Here is a 24815-nt window from a genome sequence, read left to right as displayed (position 1 = left end):
GGCAGTGGTGGCCCTGGCTGCAGGTGAGAGGCTGCACGAGATCAGTCCTGACCGATACCTGGGAATGGAGAGGGGCTGCTCTGAGAGCTGCAATACATAGCTGTGCTTCTCCACAGACACATCATGTTACAAAGAACAGCTCTGGAATGTGATTTTTACACACTTTTAGCCAGGTGTGCAAGGTACAATGGTGGGGGTGAAGCACCGGCATTGTTAAACCTATGCGATTCTCTCAGTCTTCATCAGGTTGGATATTAGGAAATATTTCTTCTCAGAAAAAAGGTGGCAAGGTATTGGCACAGGCTGCCCAAGGAGGTGGGGGAGTCACCATCTCTGGAGGTGTTGAAGAACCGTGTGGATGTGGCACTGAGGGACGTGGGCACAGTGGGGCATGGTGATGGCCGGACTTGTGATCCTCAGCCTTCATGATTCTGTGCTTCGTGATATAAAAGGAAGAAATTGGCCGAGAGGGAAAAGTACTTTGCAGATGAAAACTGACATGATGGATCCTTTTCCTAAATTGTGTTTTCTGAAAACAGACCTCTGTGGTTTTGCAACTTAAATTCTATGGAAAATAATGAAGGTAAGAATGTTTTTCTGAGGACAGAGTGAGCTTAGTCAAAATTTCTGTTAAATCAACTTTTTGTTAGCTTTTTTGTAAAGAGAAATACGACCAACTTCAGTAATTGTGTACTGCAGCAGTATTTTCAGTCATCCTTTCTGCTTGCTGATGGTTTCTCAGGTTGGTTGGAACAGCCAACCTGCTCTGCTTGGACCGCGCTGTCAGCCAGCAAGGCTGGAGGCGTCTTCTGCATGGACAAACCTAGCATCCCAGCTGCCACAAGCACTGTGCAATCCTTCAGAACAAAACTGCTGCACCCACAGTAGAAATGAGACAGAAGCGGAAAGTCCAAGCAAAGAAGTGCTCAGCAGAGGGGCACTGAAGGTCTGTGGGGTGAGCACGAGGCAGAGAGGTATAGGGTTAACACGGCCCTGGACTTGGATTGCGTGGCAGGTTGCAGGAGCCACGCATCAGTTGCTTGGGGCTGTTGTGCCATAGCAAATTCAGCGACATCAGACAAGCGGAGCTTTCCAGACAGGTTTTACCGTTTGTTCACACATACGGACCATATAACGAATACTGTAGACTGCAGCCCCGTTCCCTCTTACACGCGTTCTTCGCCGTTTCCAACCCAGCGGCATTTCTGAGCCGAGGGCTGCGGCATCACCGACCGCGAATCCTCCAGGACCCTCCCTCCCCCCACGTTCTCGTTCCGCCTCACAAAACGAAAACGCAGGGCCGTTCCGTTCCCATCCTTCTGCCCGCAGACGGAGACCTCTCCGGCTCCCGAGTGCAGACGGGAAGGAGAAGTGAGTACAGCGGGGTCAGCCGGGCAGCGAGCGGGCAGTGGCGGAGGTGCGGACGGCCTCGGGTGCGCCGCGGCCCCGCCCGGAGGCACCCCCCAGCAGATGGGGGGCAGGTGGCGGGCCCGGGCCCGGGTCACTTCGGCACTTTCCGCCTTCGCTTCGGCTCCTTCTGCTCCGCGATGGAGAAAGGGGAGGGCAGACGGGGGAGCCCGGGGCCCCGGCGCCGCGCCGCTCCTTCCGGGCGGGGGGCGGTGCCGCTCACCTGGTGCCGCCGCCGCCGAGGATCGGCCGTGCGGACGGCCCCGCCTCGCCCCGCCCCGCGCACCGGCCCCGGCAGCGGGCGTCGGGCTGGCACGGCAGCCGGCGGCGCGGTGAGGGCGGGCGCGGGGAGCCGGGGTGGCGGTGATGGGGAGCGGAGCCCCGGGTGGGGCGGGGGGGCTCGGCGGGAGGCAGGGCGGGACGGGCGGTGCGGCGGGACTCCTGACGGCCCCTTTTGTCTCTGCCCAGGGTGTTCGCGTCGCTCCCGGCCTCTCTCCCCGCCCCCGTCTCGCCCGCCCCGCCGGGAGCGCTCCTCCGCGGGCAGCGGCACGGCCGCCTCGGGGCGGGTGGCGGCGGAGGCGCTGCGGGGCGCTCCCGCCATCCACCCCGCCGCGAACATGGCGACCGGCGGCTACCGAAGCGCCGGCGGCAGCACCACGGACTTTCTGGAGGAGTGGAAAGCCAAGCGGGAGAAGATGCGGGCCAAGCAGGCGCCGACGGGTCAGGGGGCTGCGGCGGCGGGGGCCGAAGCCAGGCCGGCGGCGGGCCCCGCTCCGGCCGAGCCGCACCACCACCTGCCCGCCGCTTTGCCGCCCGAACGCGGCGCGCCCCCCGCCGGCGGGGCCGCCAACTGCCTCGGCCCGGGCCGCGCCGCCCCCGGCAAGGAGCCGCCGCCGCAGGGCCCCGCTGTCGGCAGGGAGCCCGCCAAGCAACCGCCCGCCGCCGCCGCCGCACCCGGCTCCCCCGAGGGCGAGGAGAAGCCGGCGGCCAAGGGGAAGAGCTCCGGCCCCAGCGCCAGGAAGGGGAAGGGGCAGATCGAGAAGAGGAAGCTACGGGAGAAAAGGAGGTCCACAGGTGTGGTGAACATCCCGGCTGCCGAGGTGAGCGGGGCGGCAGGGCCGGGAGCCGCCGTCGCGGCGGTGCGGGGAGCGCTCCCCGAGCGGGAACGGGGCGCCGCGGGGCAGCGCAGGTATGCGGCGGGAGCGGCGGCGGGGACTGAGCGGAGTCACAGCTTCGGGTGGGTGCTCAGGTGTAAATAGCGCGCCGTTTGGAACGCGAAAGTATTTCCTGCGCTGGAAAAAATGTGGTGGTTGGAGGAGCATTTTTTGAGGGCAGAGGAAGATATTTTTATCAGCCAACACCACTGTCCTCTGCGGCTTGCTACTAGGATAGAAATCTGGCGCTGAGTTATAATGCTCCTAGAGGAATTCGGAAGAATGATAACCGAGCCTTCAGCTTTTTTTTTTTTTCCCCCAGTTAATAGGAGGCCACAGGAAATTTTAAATAAAGCTGTGTTTTACTCCCAGTGTTGCGTTAATTCTGGTGGTCTATCTCACTGTAGGAAAAACTGTGCAGTCTGTTTCTCTGGTTAATGTTACAGATGGTCAGAATAGCAATAAAGCGCTTTTGCAGCAGCAGCAGGAGATGGAGCTGTGTTCTGCAGACCTGGAGTCATTAACACTTGTTTCGATCCCATAAACGCGCTCGTGGCGCTCACTTCCATGCAGGGAGGTGCTGGGAGATGAGCAGTGAGTTGTAAGAGCAACTTATGGAACTCAACTATAATAGAGCAACTATCGGAAATCTTTGGAGCTGTGTTTCTTAGGGGCTCTTCCTGCACTTGATGGGGCATCATTTGCAGAGCCTATCCTGAGATGTGTTGGCATGGGTCTTCCTGTTCTGGGGAGTGCAGCAAGTTTTTCAGCTCTCTGGCTTCAGAGATTGCCAGCTGCCCAGGCTGAGATGGTTGGTGAGCTCTGTGTGCTCCCCTCTACCTGCCCTGTGCTCATTTCCACGTTCCCAGGTAAGCTAGCCCTGGTCCGTTTCATAGGGTCTTTGCGCACTGCAGCAAGCATTACACAGCAGCTCCTTTTAGGGCCTCTGCTGTGCCCCCAAACACCAGTCATGGCCTTTCCTTTTTTACCCACCCTCTCTCCCTGTGACTGGTGTCCTGGTGCTTTGAACTTGTGTTCTGAGCTGCTATTCTGTGGCTTTGGGTGGTGCGGTTTGGAGTGTGCTGGTGGTTGGACTTCATGTTTGTTTGTTGGCTTTGTTTTGTTTTGTTTAAATATTGCTCTGAATATTCATTGCTTTTCAGGAATGCACATTCTTTGTTCAGCAACCATTAAAATCTTCTGTGTCAGTTTGCTGCTGTAGCTGCTGCTGCACTGTTAGAGTGGCTGTCATGGCTGAGGTACTTGGCACTGAGAAGCAAGCTCTCCTCAGCCATGTGTTTCTGAGGCCTGACTCCTTGCAAACTTCTCTCCATGTTGCTTCTATCTGAAACCAACAACTTGGACGAAAGGAGGCTGTTGTGTAGATGGTGACTTGTTGAAATAATCGAGTTTGCAGTCTACAGCACTCCAGTTTCATAGCAGTTCCAATCCTCTGCTGCGGGCAGGGCTGCCACTCAGCAGCAGCTCAGGCTGCCGAGGGCTCCATCCAACCTGGCCTTGAGTGTTTCTAGGGATGGGACACCCACACCTTCTCTGGGCAGTTGTGCCAGTACCTCACCACTCTCTGAATAAAGGTTCTTCTCTTAACACCTAACCTAAATCTCCCTTATTTTAATTTAAAACCATTCCCCCTTGCCTCATCACTATCAGACTATGTAAAAACTCACTGTCTCTCTCTTGTGTTTGTCAGATCCTTTCAGGTACTGGAAGGCTGTAGTGATTTCTCCATGGAGCTTTCCCCATGCTGAACAAGCCCAGCTCCCTCAGGCTGTCTTTGTAGGAAACTTCTTGCTGTCTTTCTCCTTCAGGTGCTAGGCTTAGCTTTGCTGTGCCCTCTATAGTAGATTAGTAGCAGTATGCATTGCAGTTGATCACTTACACCGTGTGGAGCGTTGGAAGATGTTCTTGTAGACTTTTGTTGGGTGTTTTATTGTCTGACTTTCAAGAAGACAGTCTTTCTCTAGTGCAGTTGTCATTTTGTGATGAGCATTGCGGTGAAGTGGAGAAAGGCAGCAGAGGGGAGATTCTCATTCTCTGAAATAGACAAATAACTTTACAAAATGTGCCTGTGGGAGATGCTTAGTGCCTTGAAGCTACTTGGCCTGGTAGAAAACACAAGAATGGTTTCCACCACCAGAGAAACAGAACCTAACTACTGTTGTGATGCAGTTGGAAACTTGAATATTATAAAAAGTGGTGGAACAATGAAAGTTAAGTTTAGGTTGTCTTGCTTTTGTTGAAATAGGCATTAAAAACGTTAGCAGATTGTTCTTCATTAAAGATGAATTTCTGTTCAATAGGAAGGTAGTAGAGCTGGGACTTAAACAGTTCCATGTCTTAAAGTTCTTTTGTATTTAAGTCATTAGAGGTCAAAAATCGAAGGGAAAGCTGTGAAAACAAATAGTGACAGGTTGTGAGCAGGGTAAGTGCTGTGTGTTTGGAAGCTGTGGTGGTGGAAGTAAAGGTTGGTTTTTATCTTCACAGCACCAGTGCTTAATCTAAGTCCGGATGGCTTTGGAAGTTGGCTTCTGAAGTATTTGCAGCCCTTTACCTTCTTGGTAGCTGGTTGAAACTTAGTAATTTAATTTCACTCTGTGGAATTTGGGCTTTGATGGCTTGGAATAAGTTGTGAAAGGTAACAATTGCATCTAATGGTCATTACTACTACAGTTTACTTCTCTAAATTAAGCTTTACAGCCTGCCCCAAACAAAGCATTTTTTTTCAGTCTGTAGGTGTTCAGTTGATGCAGGTGTGAAGTTCTGTCTGTAACGTTTTTCTCACTTGAAGCAGTGCTCCTGTCTGTCTGAGACACAGAGTTCCTGTTGTGCTAAGCTCTGCCTATACAATGAAAGTGGTGTTTTGTATTGTTGAAGTAACTGCTGTTCTGCTGTGCTGCTGAAGGTGCAGCTCTGCTTCTGTACGTGTTCACACTGGAGGATTCTGCTGGCAGAGCTGTGCTCATAAGCTGTTTCTGAATCCCAACCAGGAAACCAGTAAGTGCTGCTGTGGTCACCTTTGTAAAAGGGGTGCGTGTGGAGTCAGCATGGTGGCTATCCTAGGCAGGACACTTAGGTGGTTGGTTTTGGTGTAATGTACTTATGGATGAAGTTTACATTTTTCACCTAACCAGGTGCAAGCCATCTAAATTCACAAGTGTTCTTCTGTAAATAACGGGGTGATGAATGTTTTAACAAGGTGTAAAGAACTTGGATCTGTGTATTTTGCACGTAGAACTGCCATACTCAAGATACAACAGTCTCCTGACCTGTTTGTAGGAAATATTAATACAGCAGCAGACCTACTGTTTTCAGTGCATAGGATGTGCAGCTGCTCTGTCCGTCCCATGCCAACTTTGGAGTGGTACAAAGGCCATGACTTCCTGACACTGGGCTGGTGGCTCTGCCAGGAGTCTGCTGTTTTGGAAGGGGCTGCATGTGGTGCTCGGTGGGTATCGTGCTGAACAGAAGCAGCTCATGCTACTGGGGGAATCAAGCACTGAGCTGTGTCACTGACAGGAGGCTGCTGCGTTCCAGTTGGAAAAACCAAAGGAAACTTTAAATGCCAAATGTGTCAAGCGTAGCAATTGCTGAGTAGGTTGTAAAGCAACTGAAAGCCTTCTCTGAAAGGCTGGAAACTAGAGAGGAGTGCGGAGTCCTGTGCTGGTGATTGGACTCTTCTGAACAGAAGCTTCCCTTCAGTAGAATCCTTTGCAGCAACTCCCTCACCTAAGGATTAAGTTAAGTGGAAGAACAGTTCTTGCCATCTTGCCATAATGGGAAAGCATCTGCACTGATCACTGCCTGTGAGCATTTTCCTTTCAAGCAACTTGCTTCTTTTTCAGATATGTTTGGAGAAAAATGTCACAGTAAGACGCGTTCAGGAAAAGACTGGGGGGAAATGCATATTTCCTGACCACTGATACCATCAATACAGAATATTAGTGTTGTGGCAGAAGTCTGAAATATATTTATTTGACCTGGATGACCTTCCACTACCATCCTCCCACTTGCTTTGTCTAGTGAGCACATTCATTTTACTGTGGTTCTCTTTGCGGTTCCTCCTTCAGACGTGGATGGGTAAAAGAGGCATTATAAACATTTTCAGATTTCTGCTATGAAGACTATTTACATCCAGTCTGCTTCATCGTCGATTCCTTTGTGAATCCTGATTTTTAACTTAGCCTCTGGGCAACCCGTGCAACAGGCACATTCTGTATCTTTTTTCCACCTTTTAGCACGTAAGCTTTAATTCCTGTTCCTTTATTTATTTAAGTTTTTGTTTGTGTTTAGAGGCATGCTTTAATACCCTGACACTTAGCTAGGGAAGGGGAGGTGTTTGCTCAAGTGAGTCACGTAGTGAACATAGAAATCCAGAAGGATTTTGAATCTAGAACCCTTCCCAGTCACTGTGCTTACTTTGGGATAAGGTTGGGCAGTAGTTTTCCATCTGAAAATATAAGCAGAAAAGAAGTAGTGTGATTCCTTTTTGTATGATAGGGATAACTTCATTCTTGCTGTTTTCATAGAAGGTCAGGCTGTAGGCCGGTGTCTCCAGCTGGAAATCACAGGACTCTACCAGAAAGCACTGATTCTTTTATGCATGTAGTTTGTAATTCCGGCGCCTGTTCCTGCTGGAGTGGGCAAGAGTGATGGAAAGCCTTCAGGAGCCACCAATTTCCCCCTGATTCTCTTGACTGCATTTATCTCTTAAGTGCAATTTTGGGAAGGCTGGTTTTTAAAACGATCCTTTAATAAGTAGGTGTATTTGGAAAACGTTATTGTACTGTTAGCTTTTTCACTCTCCTGGTTTTGGGATGAATCATCTGAAACGATACCGTTATTTGGTGGAAAATAAACGTAAAGTAAGTAAAGAATTCTTCAGAAAGTAAGAAGAGTACTTAGCTTAGGTTGTAATTGATGGTTGAAGGCATCTTGCTTTTCTGCCTTGGCAGTTACTGCCTTTCCTTCCCAGTCTGTCCTGTGGCCAATAGATGCAAATAAATGTAGATGTTGGCTGGCTGAAGAGAAATATTCCTTTGTGTTCTTTCTAGGCTGTTGTACTCAAGGCTGATATGTTGTCCGTCCAATCTTGTTCCTAAAGCCTACTTAAAAGACAAGATACATCTGGAGCAAAAAAAAAATCATAGGGCAGACAGGAAACAGCCTGTCAGCTGTGGGTTTGTCCACTTCTGCCCTGACATAAACATGGGAGCATCTTGCTTTTCAGTGGAAATAGGCTGACTTCGGTTTCATTGTGCAACACAGACAGAAAAGTGTGGATATGATCAGTTACATCAGTTATCACACCAAAGCGAACATGCAGTTCTATGGCAGCAGTCAGCCCTTAAATGAGGTCTGGGAGAGGTGCAGCCAGGCTCCATCCCTTCTAGTTGCACAGGTGAGTTGCCTTCACCTGTGCTTCCAGGGCTGACTGTGCCCTTTGAGCACCCAGGTGCTCAATCGGTGGTTCAGGCCACAACTCAACAGTTCCCATACAGTAGTAAAGATGTTTTCCAGCATTTGTATGTAATACTAATGGGCACAGAATCATAGGCAGTTAGGTTGGCTGGAAGGCGTATCTGAAAAAGTCATCTGTTCTAATCCCTTGCTCCTAGTGGGGCCAATTCTTGTCAGATTGGTTAGCATTTGCCTCACTGAATTTTGAGTATCTCCAGCATGTTCAGGTCTGTGGTGTGAGCAGATCTGCTTGCCAGCCTCTCTACCACTCTCCACCTGTTTTGTATCCACTGCAAACATCTTGGCAGTACCTTCCATCCCTCTGTTCAGATTGCTAATAACAGTATTGTGTGGTATTGGCGCTGATATCAGCTCCTGAAGGATGCTGCTTCCCCGGCTGCCATATGAACTTCCTAGTACTGCTTAAAACCTGCGGAGTCTGAGTTTTCTGCCACTTTTTGGTTCACTTATGTGGCTGATATTTAACCAGTTTGGCTTTAAGGGTGCTGTTGGTCGCCTAAGTCAAAGCCTTTTCTCACTCCTATGTATTTGAAGGAAACATTCAAAAATTCTGAAATGGCTGGTGTAGACCTTTTTTATGAGAGCTGTTACTGATTCAGCCAAGTTGTTACAATTGCTGAGTGAGAGAAACTGCTCAATATTTTCTAGTTTTTAAAGACTGTGGAAGTACAGGAGAATTATTTTTCTTCCAGGAAACAGGACAAAAAAAAAAAAAGATGGCACAAGAGATCAGTGTATCATGTTGCTTTGTTGTATTGTCTCAGGCAGATGAAAGTACTTGTCTTACTTGGAAGAGTAACTTAAGATAGAATATCATACCATATCATGGAAGTTGGGATTGTTCAGTCTGGAGACAAGGAGGCTCAGGGGTGACCTTATTGCTCTCTACAACTGCCTGAAGGGAGGTTATGGTGAGCTGGGGATTGGCCTCTTCTCCCAGGTAGCTTGCAGTAGGTCTATAGGAATGGCCTCATGTTGTGCCAGGGGAGATTCAAGTTGGACGTCAGGAAATACTTCTTCAGTGAGAGAGTGATCAGGTGCTGGAATGGGCTGCCCAGGGAGGTGGTGGAGTCAGCGTTCAAGAAGTGTTAAGTGCTCTACTGAGGGACGTGGTTTAGTGGGATATATTGGTGATAGGTGGGCGGTTGGATTATTGTAGAGGTCTTTTCCAACCTTGGTCATTCTATGACTCTATGATGATCACATGTTTTTCATGGAAAATCTCATATTTAATTAAGGAGCAATACTATAAACCCACCTAAAATTGAGAATAGTCTAATGCAGCTATCCTGAGTGAGGAAAAATGGGTTGGGTTTTGCTCCCAAGTAGGATCCAGCTTTGCTATCTCATCTCTCTTAAATATCTCACTATTTACAATCAGCTGGGGTAATGGGATTAAACAGCAGTCTCAGGTATTAGCTTAGCGTTTTCAATAGTAAGTCCTAATATTCATAGCACTGGAGTAATTAATACCTTAGTGATTGAAGCGTGAAAAATGAAAAGCCAAGTGAGCAGTCCAAAGCTGCTGCTTCTAGAGCCTCATTGTTTGCATTTGTCATGCCTTCAAGATCCCTTTGTAACTTTGGAGAATATGGTTCATCCCACACCTGAACATTTGGAGCTAATTACTTAGGGGCTTGTTAGTTTAGCACAGTAGAAAGGAGATATCTGGAATAACTGATCTTACAGTATATTTTGTATTTAATAAGATTAGAATGTTGTGTTTCTTTTAGTACCAGAAGGAACAAATTATAAGTGATATATATTTTAGATTTCTATGCTATGGCTTGGCTACTTCTAGTGAAGGTACGCTAACTCTAGTTGTTAATTCCCAGAGCTGTAAGTAAATCACAATTTTTTTTTTATTATTTTTTCTACTATAGGTTCAATTGACTGGAAAATATTCCTCTCAACAGAGAGCTGGTGGTATTTTTTAATAAGAGTCAGATTTGCCTGAACTGGAAAGTGTGGTTTATTGGTGATTTATATCTTTATAACTATAATATATATATCTGTATATACACACACATACTTATGAGAACTACTTCAATGTATTACCTTTTTCCAGCACTTTTGGTTAATTAAAAAAAAAAAAAAAAACAACAACCCTTTTTCCTTTGTTTTATAGATATAATTTTCTGTGAGGATACAGAGCAGTAGAAAGAATGAATGGATTAATTTCAGCAGTCACTAATAAATCAGCAGAAGTCTTGTGAATTAGTTTATGATTTCTCCAGACTTGTGTTACTGTTTTCCTTTCCAGCAGCGTTTTCGTGCTTTGAATGTTCTGTATCCCAGATGTGTTGCTTTCTAAAGAACCAAGGTGAACAAAGGAAGCAGCCCTCAAACCAAATAACCCCCCACCCCCTGCTCCAGCCAAGAAATGGGATGCCCTCTGTACCTCCCAGCCACTCATCTCTCCCCAAAATTCAACTCGTAGGTTGGGCAAACTGTCTTGTCTTGTTTCATTTTTTTGCTTTACATGTTGCAAATATTCATGCTTCTTTGAGTTTGAGCACATCTTTCTTGTGTCACTTTACCCTTTGGCAGTGTTTTGTTTTGTTTTTTTTAATTATTTTTATTATATTTGTTTGGTTTCTGTATGTCCCAGTAAGAGTTGGTGGGTAATAGATTCCTTTTGGAAAAGAAGAGATTAAAACAGTCTCCCCGCAACTCTTCAGTTAAATATGGGAATATGAATTGATGCAAAATGTTTATTGGCTCAAACTTTGCTTTTCTTTCTCAGTTGCCTTTTTAAAACCGATGTATTTTCTAAATCTTGTAGCTGCAAGTGTGCAGGGGATTTACTGAAAGGTCGCTGTCAAGTGTTCAGTTCCAAGGAAGCTTGCACTGATTCCTTAACACTGCCTTCACATTGGCTGGTTTGTTACATCTTGTGAACTTTTTATGGTGAATGTTTTTCTCTACTGCTTTTTTCTTTAAGTTGGAGTTGTGTATTTAAAGACTTCAAATGGAGGCCTGTAGGTGGATGACTATTTCCAGTGCTTTACAAGGTCATGGGAAATTAAAATAAAAACCACAACTCTAATGTTTTGTTTGGAGATTTTGCTGTGACTGATCTGTATGCATGTCCCTTTTGGAAGGACTTCACGGAACATTGATGTCTCTTACTCCAGTCCTGCAAATGTCATAAGCAGCTCTGTCATGTAGCCTTTCTGTACAGCAGTGGCATCACCTTAAAGCAGACAGGTTTTGTGCTTCTGGGAGAAGGTGTGCTTTAAGAAGAACAGGCATCAAAAAATAAACCAAACTAAGAAACCCACAGTGAGGCAAATACCAATCAAGAGCAAATTTCACCTGTCTCAATGCTTGCCTATTTTCAAACCAAAATGTGAAGCAAATATGCAGTAGTCATAGGCTTTATACAGTATTTGCTATGCAGTCCTTTGTCATCAATGAGACAGAACTATTTTTCTTGATCTGAAGGGCTCTGTACGTTATGTTTGGAACCTCTCTAAGCCACGGACTTGTTAGTAGGTGAGAGACTTGCAGAAGTGTGGTTTGAGTCAGCGCTGCGTGCCTTCGATGTGTAGACAGAGAAGCCCTGTTGATATTGGAAGGAGCCTGGGGAGGTCTTCAGTCAGGTCTTCCTGGTTGCTCAGGACTTAATCCAGTCAGACCTTGAAAACCTCCCAAGATGAAGACAGCACAGCCTCCTTGGACAACCCTTCCAGTGCCTCGCTGTCCTTATGGTGCATATATTTTCTCTTCTGTTTGATCAGAACCTCTCACATTTCAGTGTACATTCATTGACTCTCGTTTCCCTGCCGTGCGTGGAGCCTGGCTCTCTGCTCACTGGCTGCTTGAGATGACTGGAAAAAAGATGCTTTTGTTTTTTTGGCAGAGCACAACCTAGGCCTGATTTATTCCGGGGAATAACAGGTGCTAATGGGATTTGAGGCACAGAGGTGGGTTAGCTGGGTAAAGTGCTCAGATACGGAAAAGCTGTTGTGAGTAACTGCTCTCTGTATGGCAGCTCTGCCAAATACATCGATCATCAGAGACCAGAGTGGTAGACAGCAGAAACTTGAGATGACTTCTCTTTAACTGTTTATCTTCTCAGTTCTCTCTAAGCTTGTCCATTATTTTTACGAGTCACAGGAACCTGTGCTTGTCCTACCTGTCTGCTGCAATTACGTGTGAATCGCATTCCATGCAATTTGTAGCTCAGTGTTGGTAAAAACATGGAGTTCCAATTGATATCTATGGTCATCTGGATCAGCCTCTTCCCACTGAGGTTCACTTAATCACTTTGTAAAGCTCTAGCTTGATTCTTTCAGTGCATTGTAAAAAAAAAAGCAATACTAATTATAGTGGGTCTGACCAAGGAGCCTCATTGTCCTGCTCCTACAATATATAAGTAGGTAGGAAGGAAAAATATTGCAGAAATGTTGTAATTTCCCATGAATTAGTGTCCTGCCTTTCTTGATGGTTTTCATCTTGAAGACTTGCAGCATTTGATTAAGGTCACTGAACAAACAGAAATTCTCTACCAAGTACTTTTCAGTCTTCCTTGAGTGTGTGAACTGTTAGCATACAGTAAATGTTTGGGCAGGGAGGTCCGCATTTCTAGCAATCAGTACTTATGGTGAGCAATGCTTTTATGATTATTATTTCACTCTCATGCCCCCAAAACCCAACTCATTACCTACTATCCTCGTTTCATGATCTTTGCTCACTAGTTGCTTCTACAGCAAGGTTAAGAGTTTTTCTGATTGATTTACTCAAGTTTGCTGGGATTTCGGATCTATTCCAGTGTTCCTGTTTATTGACAGGCTGTTATTCATTTGTTTTTGGGGTTTTTTTTGGCTTTTTTTTTTTTTTTTTTTGGTGTGTGGTTCATCATTAAGGAGTGTGCACTATCTGATATATCTCATGCTCTGCCAGAACTTCAGATTAGCTGAAGTTGCTAGTGAGAGCATACATGGAGATGAGTTTTTCTCTGCAAGTCAGCTGACAAGCACCTCACATTCCTTCAAAGACTTTTACTTTAGGAAGTATTAATTGGGGTAGATTTAGGGTTTTCTTGTATCCTCTTCTGGTTTTTATTTTTATTTTTCATGGAGATACATTCCCCAACTCTCATTGTACTTTGAGTGAGAAGTTCACAATCCCCATCATACAAGTTCTTGCACAGCTAAGTTCATGCTTTACTAGCTAACTTCTTCATCAGAATTCGTGCTTTTGAAATAACTATGTTGTTAAAGACCTTCTTTAAAATGGAAACCTAGTTATCTTACTAACTGAATCAACTTGTGGCACTTCAGTATAAATGTCCTTTTCAGTTACCAAAACCCAACATCCTAGTGCTTTAGTGATTTGGCCAACAAGCCTGTGTACTAAAACATCCAGAAATACCTGTTTTTTTTTAATCGCATAAGCGATTAGCTTGAGCTTTAAACTGTCAATACCTGTTTTCCTTGTATATTTTTACCTTTTCATTTCTATGTTGTGTTCTAGGGAGAGCAGGAGAAAATTAACGTGAGCATTGCTGATTGTTTGATTCTTTTTTTTTCTTGCTTCTATGTAAAAAAATAAAATAAAAAAAAATTGCTAAGCATAGAGACTGAGGCTTCTGTGTTTACAAACTGTGTGTGTATAACAGCTGCCTAAGAAGTTAGTTCCTAATGACTGAGGTAGTAGCAAAATAAGCAATTGCAATATTCATTCTTGAATGGGTCATTAATTTTAAATAGCTTTTTAATTGTTTACATAGCACTTCTTGTCTTGTGCTACTCCCTTCTTTAAGCCAGCAGTACCAAAGGAAGCAGCTGACCTACATCTCTTCTAATTGCTAAGGGTGGAAACATTGTTGATACTGAATACCTATGGTAGGTGGTAGCAGATGAAAATGTTGGTATTTGCAGATCTTTCCTCCTCTATGGCATTTTGGTACATGTATGCCTACTGAGATGTTTGGGGTTTTTTGAGATCAACAAGGAGAAAATTTAAGCTGAATTTATATTTTGTTAACTAAACAACTTTTCTCTTTTTTATTTTTATTTTTATTTTTATTTTTTATTTGTATTTTTTCCCATATGTTTTTCTACCCAGGAATGTGAAACTTTTGGCATGTTTTTCCCATGTTTAAAAAATAAATATATCTAAAATCTTTTTGGCTCATGAAAAAATGACCCTTATTGCGCAGCTCAGCAGCAAGCTAATGTTCTGGTAGCCCAAACCGGATTATTGAACAGACCTAACTGTAAGAAGGCTCTTAAAACAGCTGTGTGATGGGAGCAGTCTGTCAGAAAGTGCACTAAGGGCAGTACTTGTCTGAATAATTCTTCCAACTTACAGATCTATGATTCTATTCTGTAACATGAAATGTAATTTCACTTTCTTCCACAAAAACACTTTTTGGCCTTTGTAGGTTAAATTAGAAGTTACTGCTGTTGATGTGACAATGCTTTGCCAAAACAAAATTATTCTATTTCCTTATTCATCTTAGTTTATTAAAATCTTTTAAGCAGTTTGGCTACAGTTCTACTTGTAGTCTGCATCCCAGAGTATTAATAACAAGTTGGGGTGCAGGATCGGTGTATTTTTTACTTGTGCTACTGTGGGTTATCAAGTTCTGTAGGTTAAATCCTGTCTAAAATAGTGTTGTGACTTCAGTCTTTGTGTTCTTTGTGAAACTGATAGCTACCAGAATTGCTTCTAGAACAGAAAGTCAAAAACATCTCTTCCTCTTATTTTCCAGGAGTGTCCTAGGCTTTGGGGTGAGTAGCTATGTTAATCTCTTACGTACTTAAGTTAAAAGCTTTCTATGAAGTCTGTTTTGAATGCAGCTGTATTTTGGAGCATGGGAGGTAGAATGGAACCTGGCAGCTCTTGGCCCTGCTGCAGGTTGTGTTCTAGGCCCAGCACTAAGAGGGCTGCTCAGCCTCCGTGCTTTGATCAAAGCCTGTTGTACAGCCAGGTGTCGAGTTGGCTTTTTAATTCCTCTGAAAGTTCCTAGATCCAAATGTGCAAAAGTGCTGTGTAAATTGAACTTCTAACTCAAAGATGAAAGATTTAGTTCTTAATGTGTGTGATGTTGTGCTTCAAAGAAAATCGTATGACATTGTCATTTCAATTAGACCAAAGCTACTAACATCTCTAATGTACCGTGACATGTTGAGTGATTTGAAGTCTTAAAGAACATACAGAGAGATTTTGTAGAGAAGTCCTTTGGATCCGTCCCTTAAGGGAAACAGTGAAGCTGCAGTTGGATTGAGATGCTTTGTGTTAATATCTGATGCCAAAAACTTTATTTGGAAAAAAAACAAAAAAAACCAATATTCATTTCCAATATAGAGTGCTGCAGTAAGATAATTGAATGTTTGGGGCTTACCCCATCAGTTTGCAGACTTGTAGTTTTTATTCATGAAGTTTGAGCATACAGAATAGTGAAAAGCAGTGCTGGAAGTCCAAATGTGAGGTGCAACATGAATGAGGCATTGTAGTCAGGTTTCTTTCATGAAGTTATCAAATGCTATTAGAAAACTTAGAGATGTGGTAAATTGTCAGATTTGGGAAACTACAGCTGGATGTCTAAGAAGCGTGTGTTTGATGTGCTAAGTGCTGTAACAAAGTGTTCCAGCAAAGTGTGCTGGGATTGGGTGTTTTGACATGCTTGGCAATTAAGTCATATACATGGGAGCCTGCATTTCTGGATAATGGCATAGCTAGAGTCCTCACATATCTGAGAAAGAATTTCCCATTCACTCAATTTCTCTACTCTTTTCATTTGTTACTAATCAAGAGAGGTTAAAAAAAAAAAGTCTTTAATCTCACATAATGAACTCCGTCTAAAAATGCATAGAAACCCTAAAGGTAATTCTTTGTCAAAAGGAGGGCAAACTAAAAATGAGGGAAACTTGTACAGTAAGTGCACATAAACTGGTAACCTGATGAAAATGGTGTGCATCATAATTATCCTGCATGAAATAATGGCACCTCGGGCAGCTAGCTTTTACAGCAAAACGTAGTGGTTGTTTTTAGCCAGAGGCAGAAGCCCATTATCTGTCAGTTTTCAGACATTGTGTATAGTCTAAAACATAAGTGGGTGTTTTAATATAATCTCATTTTGTGGGTTTGCTTCTTCCAATTTAAAAAAATTGGGCTCGTCAGATGTCAGATCAGTTTTTGTCAAACCTAGCCAGAGGCTATTTGAACGCAGGTGTTGCTAAGCAGCTCAACACTAGAAACCACTGCTGTTAGCATGTTACATTTTTTATAAGATGCAAGAATGTTCGTGAATCAAAGCAGAAGGGATTATAAAGGGTATGTTAATGTACTTATGCATGCATGAACTGTTTCCCACTGTTGTTCTGCTTCCCTTTTTGATTCCTCATGAACTTCTCTATGTTCTGTTTATTTAGAAAGATTTGGAGGTTGGTTGTGTGTTCTAGAGCTTTCAGTGCTATTAGTGGCTCACAGGGACTGGAAACAGAGATCTGAAGCCTCAATTCTCTATATGGTAAGCTTTCAGTTCAGTTGACTGTTCCACTGTGATGGAGGAGTAGACATCCCTATGGCTTTTTATAAGCTGGTACAGCTTTTTAATTTAGATTGAAGCTTGTTCTGCTTTGGGGACCTGATCAGGTCTAGCTGGGAGCACTGTGGTGGTGTTCATGCACTGCTGAACTCAGGGCTGCTAAATCCCTCTGACCTGACCTGGCTCCGTCTGGAAGTTCCGGGAAGTGGGATGCGCTGATGTTCAAGCTGACTGTCAGATCTTTGGATGCCAGCACTGCTTCTCGTTTCCAAGAGTGCTTAGTGTGCTTGCTATTTGATTGCATAAATATAGTGGTTTTTTTAAAGCCATGCAGGTTTTTCAATGACTTGTGTGCCTGAGGAAATAACCATAGCCTTCACTTTGAAAGAACAGTGTTAAGAGCAGATTTTGTACCACATTGGCAGAATGAAATGGTAATAAGGAACTGTAGCTGACTGTAGATTGCTGAGTAAAAAGCATTTTTCATTTGTTTCCAAGTACAGCTTTGATCTTACCAATAGCAATGTTAAAATAATAACTTTAGGACGCTGCAGATATATTCTATGATAGCAGGTAGCTTTTAGTCATCAACACAGAAGTAGACTTACGAAAACACTAATGAAATATGAGAGGGATATCTGACAGGGGAGGCATGACATGCATTTGCTAATTAGCCTTGCATTCATAGGAAGGACTGGACTTTCTCCCCTTTAAATTAAACTCAGTACTATTATGTCTCAAATGCCATGCTGGGATCTTCTAGTTCCTGAAAGCTCAAAGCTTATTTGGCTTCATTTGCGTGATGCTCAAAGGCTGATCTTGCGTTTAGACATACCTATATAAATTGCGTGGGAATAGCTTGTGTTGTAGCACATTAAAGAGGTTGTCATCAAAGGACCCAGCCTTTATCTGTAATTTAGGCTGGAGAGTATTTTGTTGGTTTTCCTTTTGTGTGAAGTATTTTTAAGCCAGTGTGCTCTGATCCTAGAAGTGAAGAGAGCTGAGTGAGGATGGCATTGGTGTGGAGAACCCAGCATGCTGAAGCATTAGGGGCCTGTGTGGGATGACAGCCTGTGAGGAAGGGAGCTCTGGGAACACAGTGCTAGGCAGCAGGTGTTTGTGCACAGAGACCTGCCTCTGAAATCTGCTCTACAGCTTCGCATAAGTGGAGGTGATTCGGTGTGGAAGGGCTTGGGCTTTGAATCACCCATGGGTACTTGCCATAGGCAATTCCTTCAAAAAAAAAAGGCTTCAAGTAATTGGCTCTATCTGTTCCTTCTTGATAGAGAAGAAATTGGTTTGAAAGCAAAGTTTCTGCTTTCTTACTTGGTAGTTACAGAAATCTGCTCTGCCCTAAAGCCTAATGCCTTACAGCCAGAGTTTTTGTGAGGTAGCAGCTGTTGGTGGAGAATGATTTGAGAGTTACATCTGCAACTGGAAATTTCTTGTAAATAAAATGAGATGTGCAGCTTGAACTAGGTAGTAAGGTGACAAATAAAATTACACGTTGTACATCGTGTGAGGGTGGAGAGACACTGGAACAGGTTGCCCATAGAGGCTGTGGATGCCCCTCTCTGGAAGCATTCAAGGCCAGGCTGGATGGGGCTGTGAGCAACCTAGTCTGAAGGGAGGTGTCTCTGCCTATGGCAGGGGATTGGAACCAGGTGATCTTAAAGGTCCCTTCCAACCCAAACCATTCTATGATTCTTTGTCTGTAAGAGGACATTCCCTTCATCAGTTGCAGCTGCAAGTTTCATTTAACTAGAGCGATCTCAGTGGCATGTTCAGTCATGCCATAACTGTATGACAAACAAAATGCCTGAAGCTGATAGCAGTGACAGCAAATGGGGACTAGCTCCTAGCAAAGAGGCGCTGGCTCATAAAACAATCACAGTTTCACCTTTTGTCTTCCATCCTTTTGTTTTCTTTCTTTCCTCAGCATTCAGGTGCTGTAAGTTACTGGCACTAGTACACACTGGTAATTAAGAAGAGAGGGGATGCAAAGCCTATATGCCCAAACAAGTTCACTCAAGCAAGTTCTTTATGCAGAACTGGCTTATTTTTTAATTATTGTTCCTGATTTGTCTCCTGTCTGTTCATCCAGTTCTGTAAGCAATTTGTTTCTGACTAATTTTTAATAGCCTGTTAGTGACAGTGTCTACTTCTGTAATCGATGTATGATTTATTGTTGTTTGTTCTCAACTACAGCATCCAGTTTAATTAAATAATGCTGATTGTTTTCATTAATATGATAGCAATTTAATTATTAAATTCATTGTGACTTGAGTTTATACTTGGGATTTATTTCTTATTTGTTGCTTTAGGCCTCCATTCTTAATGTGAGTTTGTAATGTTTATGCAAAACTATGCTAGTTAGTGAAATTTAATAAAATTACCTCTTGAGGTTTTAATGGATTGGGGTTGTTTTTTTATTTTTGTTTTTTTATTTTTTTTTAAAGACCATGTCCCTGGAACTTTGAAATAAAACATCCTTTCAGACTGTGAATGCATATTGCGTGCTTTTTACTTCTTTTTTTCCTCTTTTTTTTTGTCTCCAGGTATGTCTGAGGTAGAGCAAAGGTCAAATGTTAACCATCTCCTCAAGTTACGCTTCAGATTAAGACGACATGAATGTCAGGAATTTGGAGGATTGAGTTTAGTGAGGCCAGTAATGTCAAAGTATTAGCTGAAAATGTGAGGAGGGGAAGGAGGGAATGCGGCAGGAGGGGGGGCGGGGGATGTTTTAGAGGTATTTAAATACATTTCACTCAGAACAGGCAGTGTGTAATGAGGGATCACAGACCTAGAAGCGTTGAGATGAAATTATGTGTTTGGATTTTGCTTTTAAAGAAAGTATTCTTAATTGGGAAATGTTTTCAGTTTGAATTAAAACGTTTGCTATTGTACGGTGTTTCCTTTTTGTTGTTGTTGTTGCTCTTACTTTTGCTCGGATGTTTTAACACCTGAAAGTCTGCAAAATGAATAGGTGGAACTGTAATCAAGAAGGTTTACTAATTTTTTTTTTTTTTTTTTAATTGGGAAGCTTCTCAAGAATGTGCTTATTTTCTGCCTAAATGCATTTGCTGCTTATAATTTTAATGAGTTTATAGACGAGTGCGTTTTACTTTCAAGACCAATCTTCTTCAAAAGATGGAACCATCCTTGAAAGGTGGATTTATTTCCAAGAGCTTTGTAAAAAGCCATTTATCTCCAGAAGGCTCTTTTCATTGTTCAGAACATAATCCTCTCCTTTAAATACTTCATCTGTCAGTCAGAATGTTTTATACACAGCAGTTAGACTGACTCCCCTGGTTTTTAGGGAGCTCTGTATTTGAAGATATCACTATGGCTGAGTCAAGTTTTGCTGAAGTGTGACTAGATATCTACTACTGCTGTCGGCTGATGTCCAACAAGAACTTGTCAAGAGTTCAGTCTGCACAGTTTTTGCATTTAAACTTGCTCCTCTGCTGGAATGACTTCTGTGAATGATTCCCACTCCTGTAAAGTCTTGAGGAGAACTGCATAGCCCTTGGTAGTATGTAGTGAAGAGGAAGGTGCTGTGAAGCCTGTGCTTTGTTTACTTCAGCTTACTATCTGAAGGCAGTTGCTGTTCCCAAGACAGACTTCAGTGGTTTTACATGTTGCTCTGAGTTGGCCCCCTTTAGTCTTCGTTCGTTATTCTGGGGGGGGAGGGGGGGGGGGGGGAAGCAATGTGGGTTAATTTCTGGCACAGATGTTATTGTGCCCACATGCACTGCCCATTGTAGTTATTGACTTCAGGTGTATTTGTTTTAAGCAAACAGTTCTTTCCTATCTGAGTGGAGCTTTGGGGAAAATGATCTTGAGAATAACCTTGAGAAGTTACTTTTTAATGAAAATAAGGTTGGCTTCATATGCCTTGTTGGATACCCAATCATTCTGGAAAATAACTTACTTTACTAGTGATATGTGAGTTTGTACTGCAATAACCAATATTTTGTAGACAAATACAAATCCAGTTTATTGAATTCAGGAGAATTCGCATTTGTGTTGCCCTTATTTATATCATATTTCATCAGAAGTCCTGCCCAGTAGCTTAGTAAAACATACTTCTCAAAACTGGGGAGAGGTAGGTTTGAAATTGCTGCAACTGCGTGTTGGTCATTTACAGAGCTAGGTTTTACAGCTGTGCTGGGAAGGCAGTTAGACGCTGTCATAGATACTGTGTAACTTTTCAAATGGCCTTCATAGGACTTAATTCAGTGCCATGCAGAATGAACTGTTAAAAGCTTCACTTGTGTCTGTTGGCTTCTTGTTAAGATAGTTCGCTTTGTGTGAAAAGCATGCATGTTTTCTCTTTTTCCTTAGAAGATGAGTGTGCTGATAGTTTCTATTTTTATTTATTTTTTTGTTATAAGGAAGGAGTGCTAAAAGTAATCAGTTATGATCATTTCTCCTCTACAGATTTTAATTTGTGTTCATTTCTTGATTTCTGTAATTCAGAAAAGCTCTGAGTTGTGATTTGGCCGTATTGTGCGTACATGTGCATGTAAATATATATATGTGTGTGTAGCCAGCAGTGTTAAGAATTAGAACAATCAAAGCAGGAAAGAAAACTATAGTAGAGCAGCTCTCTCTTCAGAGGTGGCTAATTTATAAAGCAGATTTTACAGGAAGAAGCATGCGTTCATTAAATGTGTACTTTTTAAACAGTCTGTCTTTCTCCATTCTCCTAATGAATGAGACTATCAACTTGCTGTGTCAAAACCATAAAATACGAGATCACATTTGCTTTGATTTTCTTTTTTTCAAGTTGTTTGCTTTTCTACTTCTTGGATACATTTTTGGATTTGTGCCTGAATTCTTCTTTGTACAGAACTTTGAATTGGAGAAGATTTTGCTTGAATTAACTTAAGAAGGAGAATTAATGGATGCTGTGTCCAGTTCTAGACTCTCAATTTCAAAAAAGACAGTGATCTCCGAGGTGTCTTGCCTTGTGCCACAATAATTGTAAAGGGTCTGGATATCTCCTGTGTGAGGAAAGGCTGAGTAACCTGGGTCTGTTCAGCATGGAGAAAAGACTGATAGAGTCAGAGTAATGTTTATAAATATCTGAAGGAAAGTGGGAGGCAAGCGGGTGAAGCCAGGCTCATGGTGATGCACAGCAATAGGACAAGGAGCAATGGCCTAAAACTTGAACATAGGAAGTTCCATACAATCATGAAGAAGAATTTCTTTACAGTAAGAGTGATGGAGCTCTGGAATAGGTTGTCTAGAGGGGCTATAGAGTCTCCTTCTATGGAGATTCTCAACATCTATCTGGATTCCTATCTGTGACTTGTTGTAGGATACCTGCCTTAGCAGGGGGGTTGGACTCCTGGAAATATGATGTACTTCGGGTCCGTTGTCCATAGTTAGTCATTGGTGTCTGCAAGAAGAGGCTGGCTCCATTATCTTTACTGACCTTCATGTAGTTCTAGATTGCTGTTAAATTGCCCCTTGGCTTGCTCGTTTGCAGATTCAGCAAGCCCATCTCCTTCATCCTCTCCCATAGGCCACGTGCTCTTTAGTTTCTTCTCATGTTCTCTTGGTTCTTACTTCAGAAATTATTCTCATTTCATACTTAAGCCGTCTTTTAGTTTGAGTTAGGGGAATATAAAGCATTATTTATTATTTTTGTTGTTCTTTGTTACCATCAGTTGGCTGAAGCATCTCTGAGATGAAGTTTCATTCTGTTTGCTCTCCTTGCTTGAGTAGCCAGCAAACAGAAGCATATCAGAGGAAGTGGATTTTTTTGTTTTGATTTGATTTCCTTAAAAATAAAATACATGGGAAGAAAAGTGATTCTCTATCAGAAGTTAAATTTTCTGTCTTTCTCAAATTCATTCTCTCCAGATTCTAGGACCTAAAGGTCCTTTAACTCTTCTCTCGTGGTTTAGCAAGCAGCTCAGCACCACACAGCTTTGTTTGTGCTCCCGGCAATGAAGTTGGGGAGAGAATCAGAAAAAGGTAAAATCTGTGGGTTGAGATAAAGGCAGTGTAACAGGACAGAAAGGGAAAATAATAATATTGATAAGAGTATACAAAACCAGTGATGCACAGTGCAGTTGCTCACCACCCACTGACCAGTGCCCAGCCTGTCCCTGAGCAGAGGCAGCTCTCTGTCCAGTTCCTGTTTTATCTTTCAGCATGATACTATATGGTGTGAGATGTCCCCTCGATTTGTTGGGACCAGATGTCCTGGTTTTGTCCGCTCCCAGCTCCTTGTGTTGCTCCAGCTCCTCATTTATAAAGCGGGACAAGAAGCTGGAGTATCCTTGGCTCTGTGAGCACTGCTCAGCAACAACTGAAACATGTGCTGTCAACATTATTCTCATCCTGAATCACAGAACCATACAATATCCAAAGCACAGCAACAGCTAGTAGGAAGAAGAGTCACTCTAACTGAAACCAGAGCATCTTGCAGTGATGCAATCAAAATGGAACCCAAAAGGATATTTCCAGTACAGTAATTCTAAGGAAATATTTTTTTAGGTTGTACTTCGTTCTTCAAACTGAAGCATTTTAATTGCTACCAGAACCAAGAGTATTTCTAGTAACAAAAGTAGACAATGTTTATTTTGATAGATATGTATTCACATATTTCTAGTATTTTAAAGAGCTCTGCTATTGCTTACAGCAACCAATGAAGAGACTCATCTTAGTGAAGTGAGGAATGCAAATGTAACTGGAGAACAGACATATTTATAAATAGCTTATGTTCAAATTAGAATGTGAAACAGCATTAACTGTTGATTCTGACTGGTAGAAAAATGATGTTATTTTTTCAGGTCCATCCCTGTACTGTTTGTCTCACTGAATATTATTTGCCTTCTTTGTGCTGATGAGGAAAAAAAAACAAAAACAAAAGACATACTGCAGAATTTTGAGAAGAACACTTGTTCTTTCCTGAAAGTTTTAAGAAATTTTAGAGACAGTCTGCCCTGCATATTATTTCTTTACAGGGCAGTTTTGAAGGCTGAATCCCAGTTCTGTTTGTGAAGCATCACTTAGCCTGGTGTTTTCAAGGATCGTTTTATTTCCTTGGCTTCCTCTCTAAGCAATGTGTCCAAATAAATTATTTCTGCTACTTTTTGGCTTTTGTGATGGACAGCATGAATCCTGAAATATGTATTTCCTGTTGCTGAAGTCCTTTGCTCCTGAGTTGAGAAAAACCTCCATCTTTTGATTATGGCTCTTCAATTGCGCTAATAATAAACTTTTACTTGGGCAGTACAAAAATGAAATCTCATGCTCTGTTAATAAGAACGATGTGGAATGACTTGTTGATGTACAAAGTGCTTGATCTCTGCATAGTTGTGAAGCCGAAGAGCAACTTGGGGAAAGTTCACAAAGCCGTTTTGTCATCCTCATACTTGTCAGTGTTGTATTTTTATTTATCGCTGAGGCACGTGCCAGGTAACAAGAGCATAAAAGTGAGACGCCTAAAAGTCTTTTTTTTTCCTCCAGAGTTGTACTCGTGTTGGCTGACTGTCTTCCATTAATGACTATTTGAATTATTGGTTGGTGCATAAATATGATTCGACACTTCTGTAAGGGATAAGCATTGACAGTAGTGTTCAGTAATAATAGCAGAGTGGCCATAAAATCCATAGGATTAGGTTTCCTTTTTGAATAATGCTAAATAAGTCGTTACCCCTCCCCTGCCACCACCTCCTTTTCTTTCTTTATGACTTGCGCATAAGAAGAGCTGTTTGATTTTTAACTCCTTTGCTTTTCAACTAAAGGTCGTGCGAGAATCCCCAGGAATCGGCCATTTTCCAAGAATGTGACTCCTGGAAGATGGCCTGTGCCAGCACGCCGCTCCTGTAGCCATGGTGTGCAGCGTGTCCGGGTGCGTTAGCGCTCAGCTTGTTCATTCTGCTGTTGCATCGCAGGAGCTGGATTTTGCATACCCACTACTCTTTATTCTTCAGACTTCATTAATAGTTTGGGTGCACGAGTGAAGTTCTAGGTCAGTTGCCCTTTCTCCGTTAGTGTTAATGGAGCCCTTTTTAAGTCTCCTGGAATGCTAAGAATGAAGTTTTACTTCCTTTTTTGGGAACTCCTAATTTTTGCCAGTTGTGTGATTACTTCAAGCTTCTACGTTCTTTAAGCAATAAAACAGAATCGCTAATTTATTTACTATGAATAATTAGAATTTACAACACAAAGAAATGACGTTTAAGCCTTCCCCTTTCAGAAAACTAATTATCATGTATATGAAGATTCCC

The 24815-nt window shown here is 42.9% G+C and overlaps 1 protein-coding gene across 1 annotated transcript in view; it reads left to right on the top strand.

The window, feature by feature from the left end:
- The first annotated feature begins 2000 nt into the window (after window positions 1-2000).
- PAWR (pro-apoptotic WT1 regulator) overlaps window positions 2001-24815 on the top strand; it is a 71207-nt gene continuing 48392 nt past the window's right edge. Inside the window, exon 1 of the mRNA XM_042890357.1 lies at window positions 2001-2507. Within this exon, the coding sequence (XP_042746291.1) occupies window positions 2025-2507 (483 nt within the window). The 5' untranslated portion in view covers window positions 2001-2024. The remainder of the gene's footprint in view (window positions 2508-24815) is intronic.

Source organism: Lagopus leucura, unplaced genomic scaffold, assembly GCF_019238085.1.
Source record: "Lagopus leucura isolate 7727_CA_CO unplaced genomic scaffold, USGS_WTPT01 Super-Scaffold_100159, whole genome shotgun sequence".
Taxonomy (NCBI): domain Eukaryota; kingdom Metazoa; phylum Chordata; class Aves; order Galliformes; family Phasianidae; genus Lagopus; species Lagopus leucura.
Note: the sequence above shows the minus strand (reverse complement) of the source record. Positions and strands in the feature narration are given on the sequence as shown.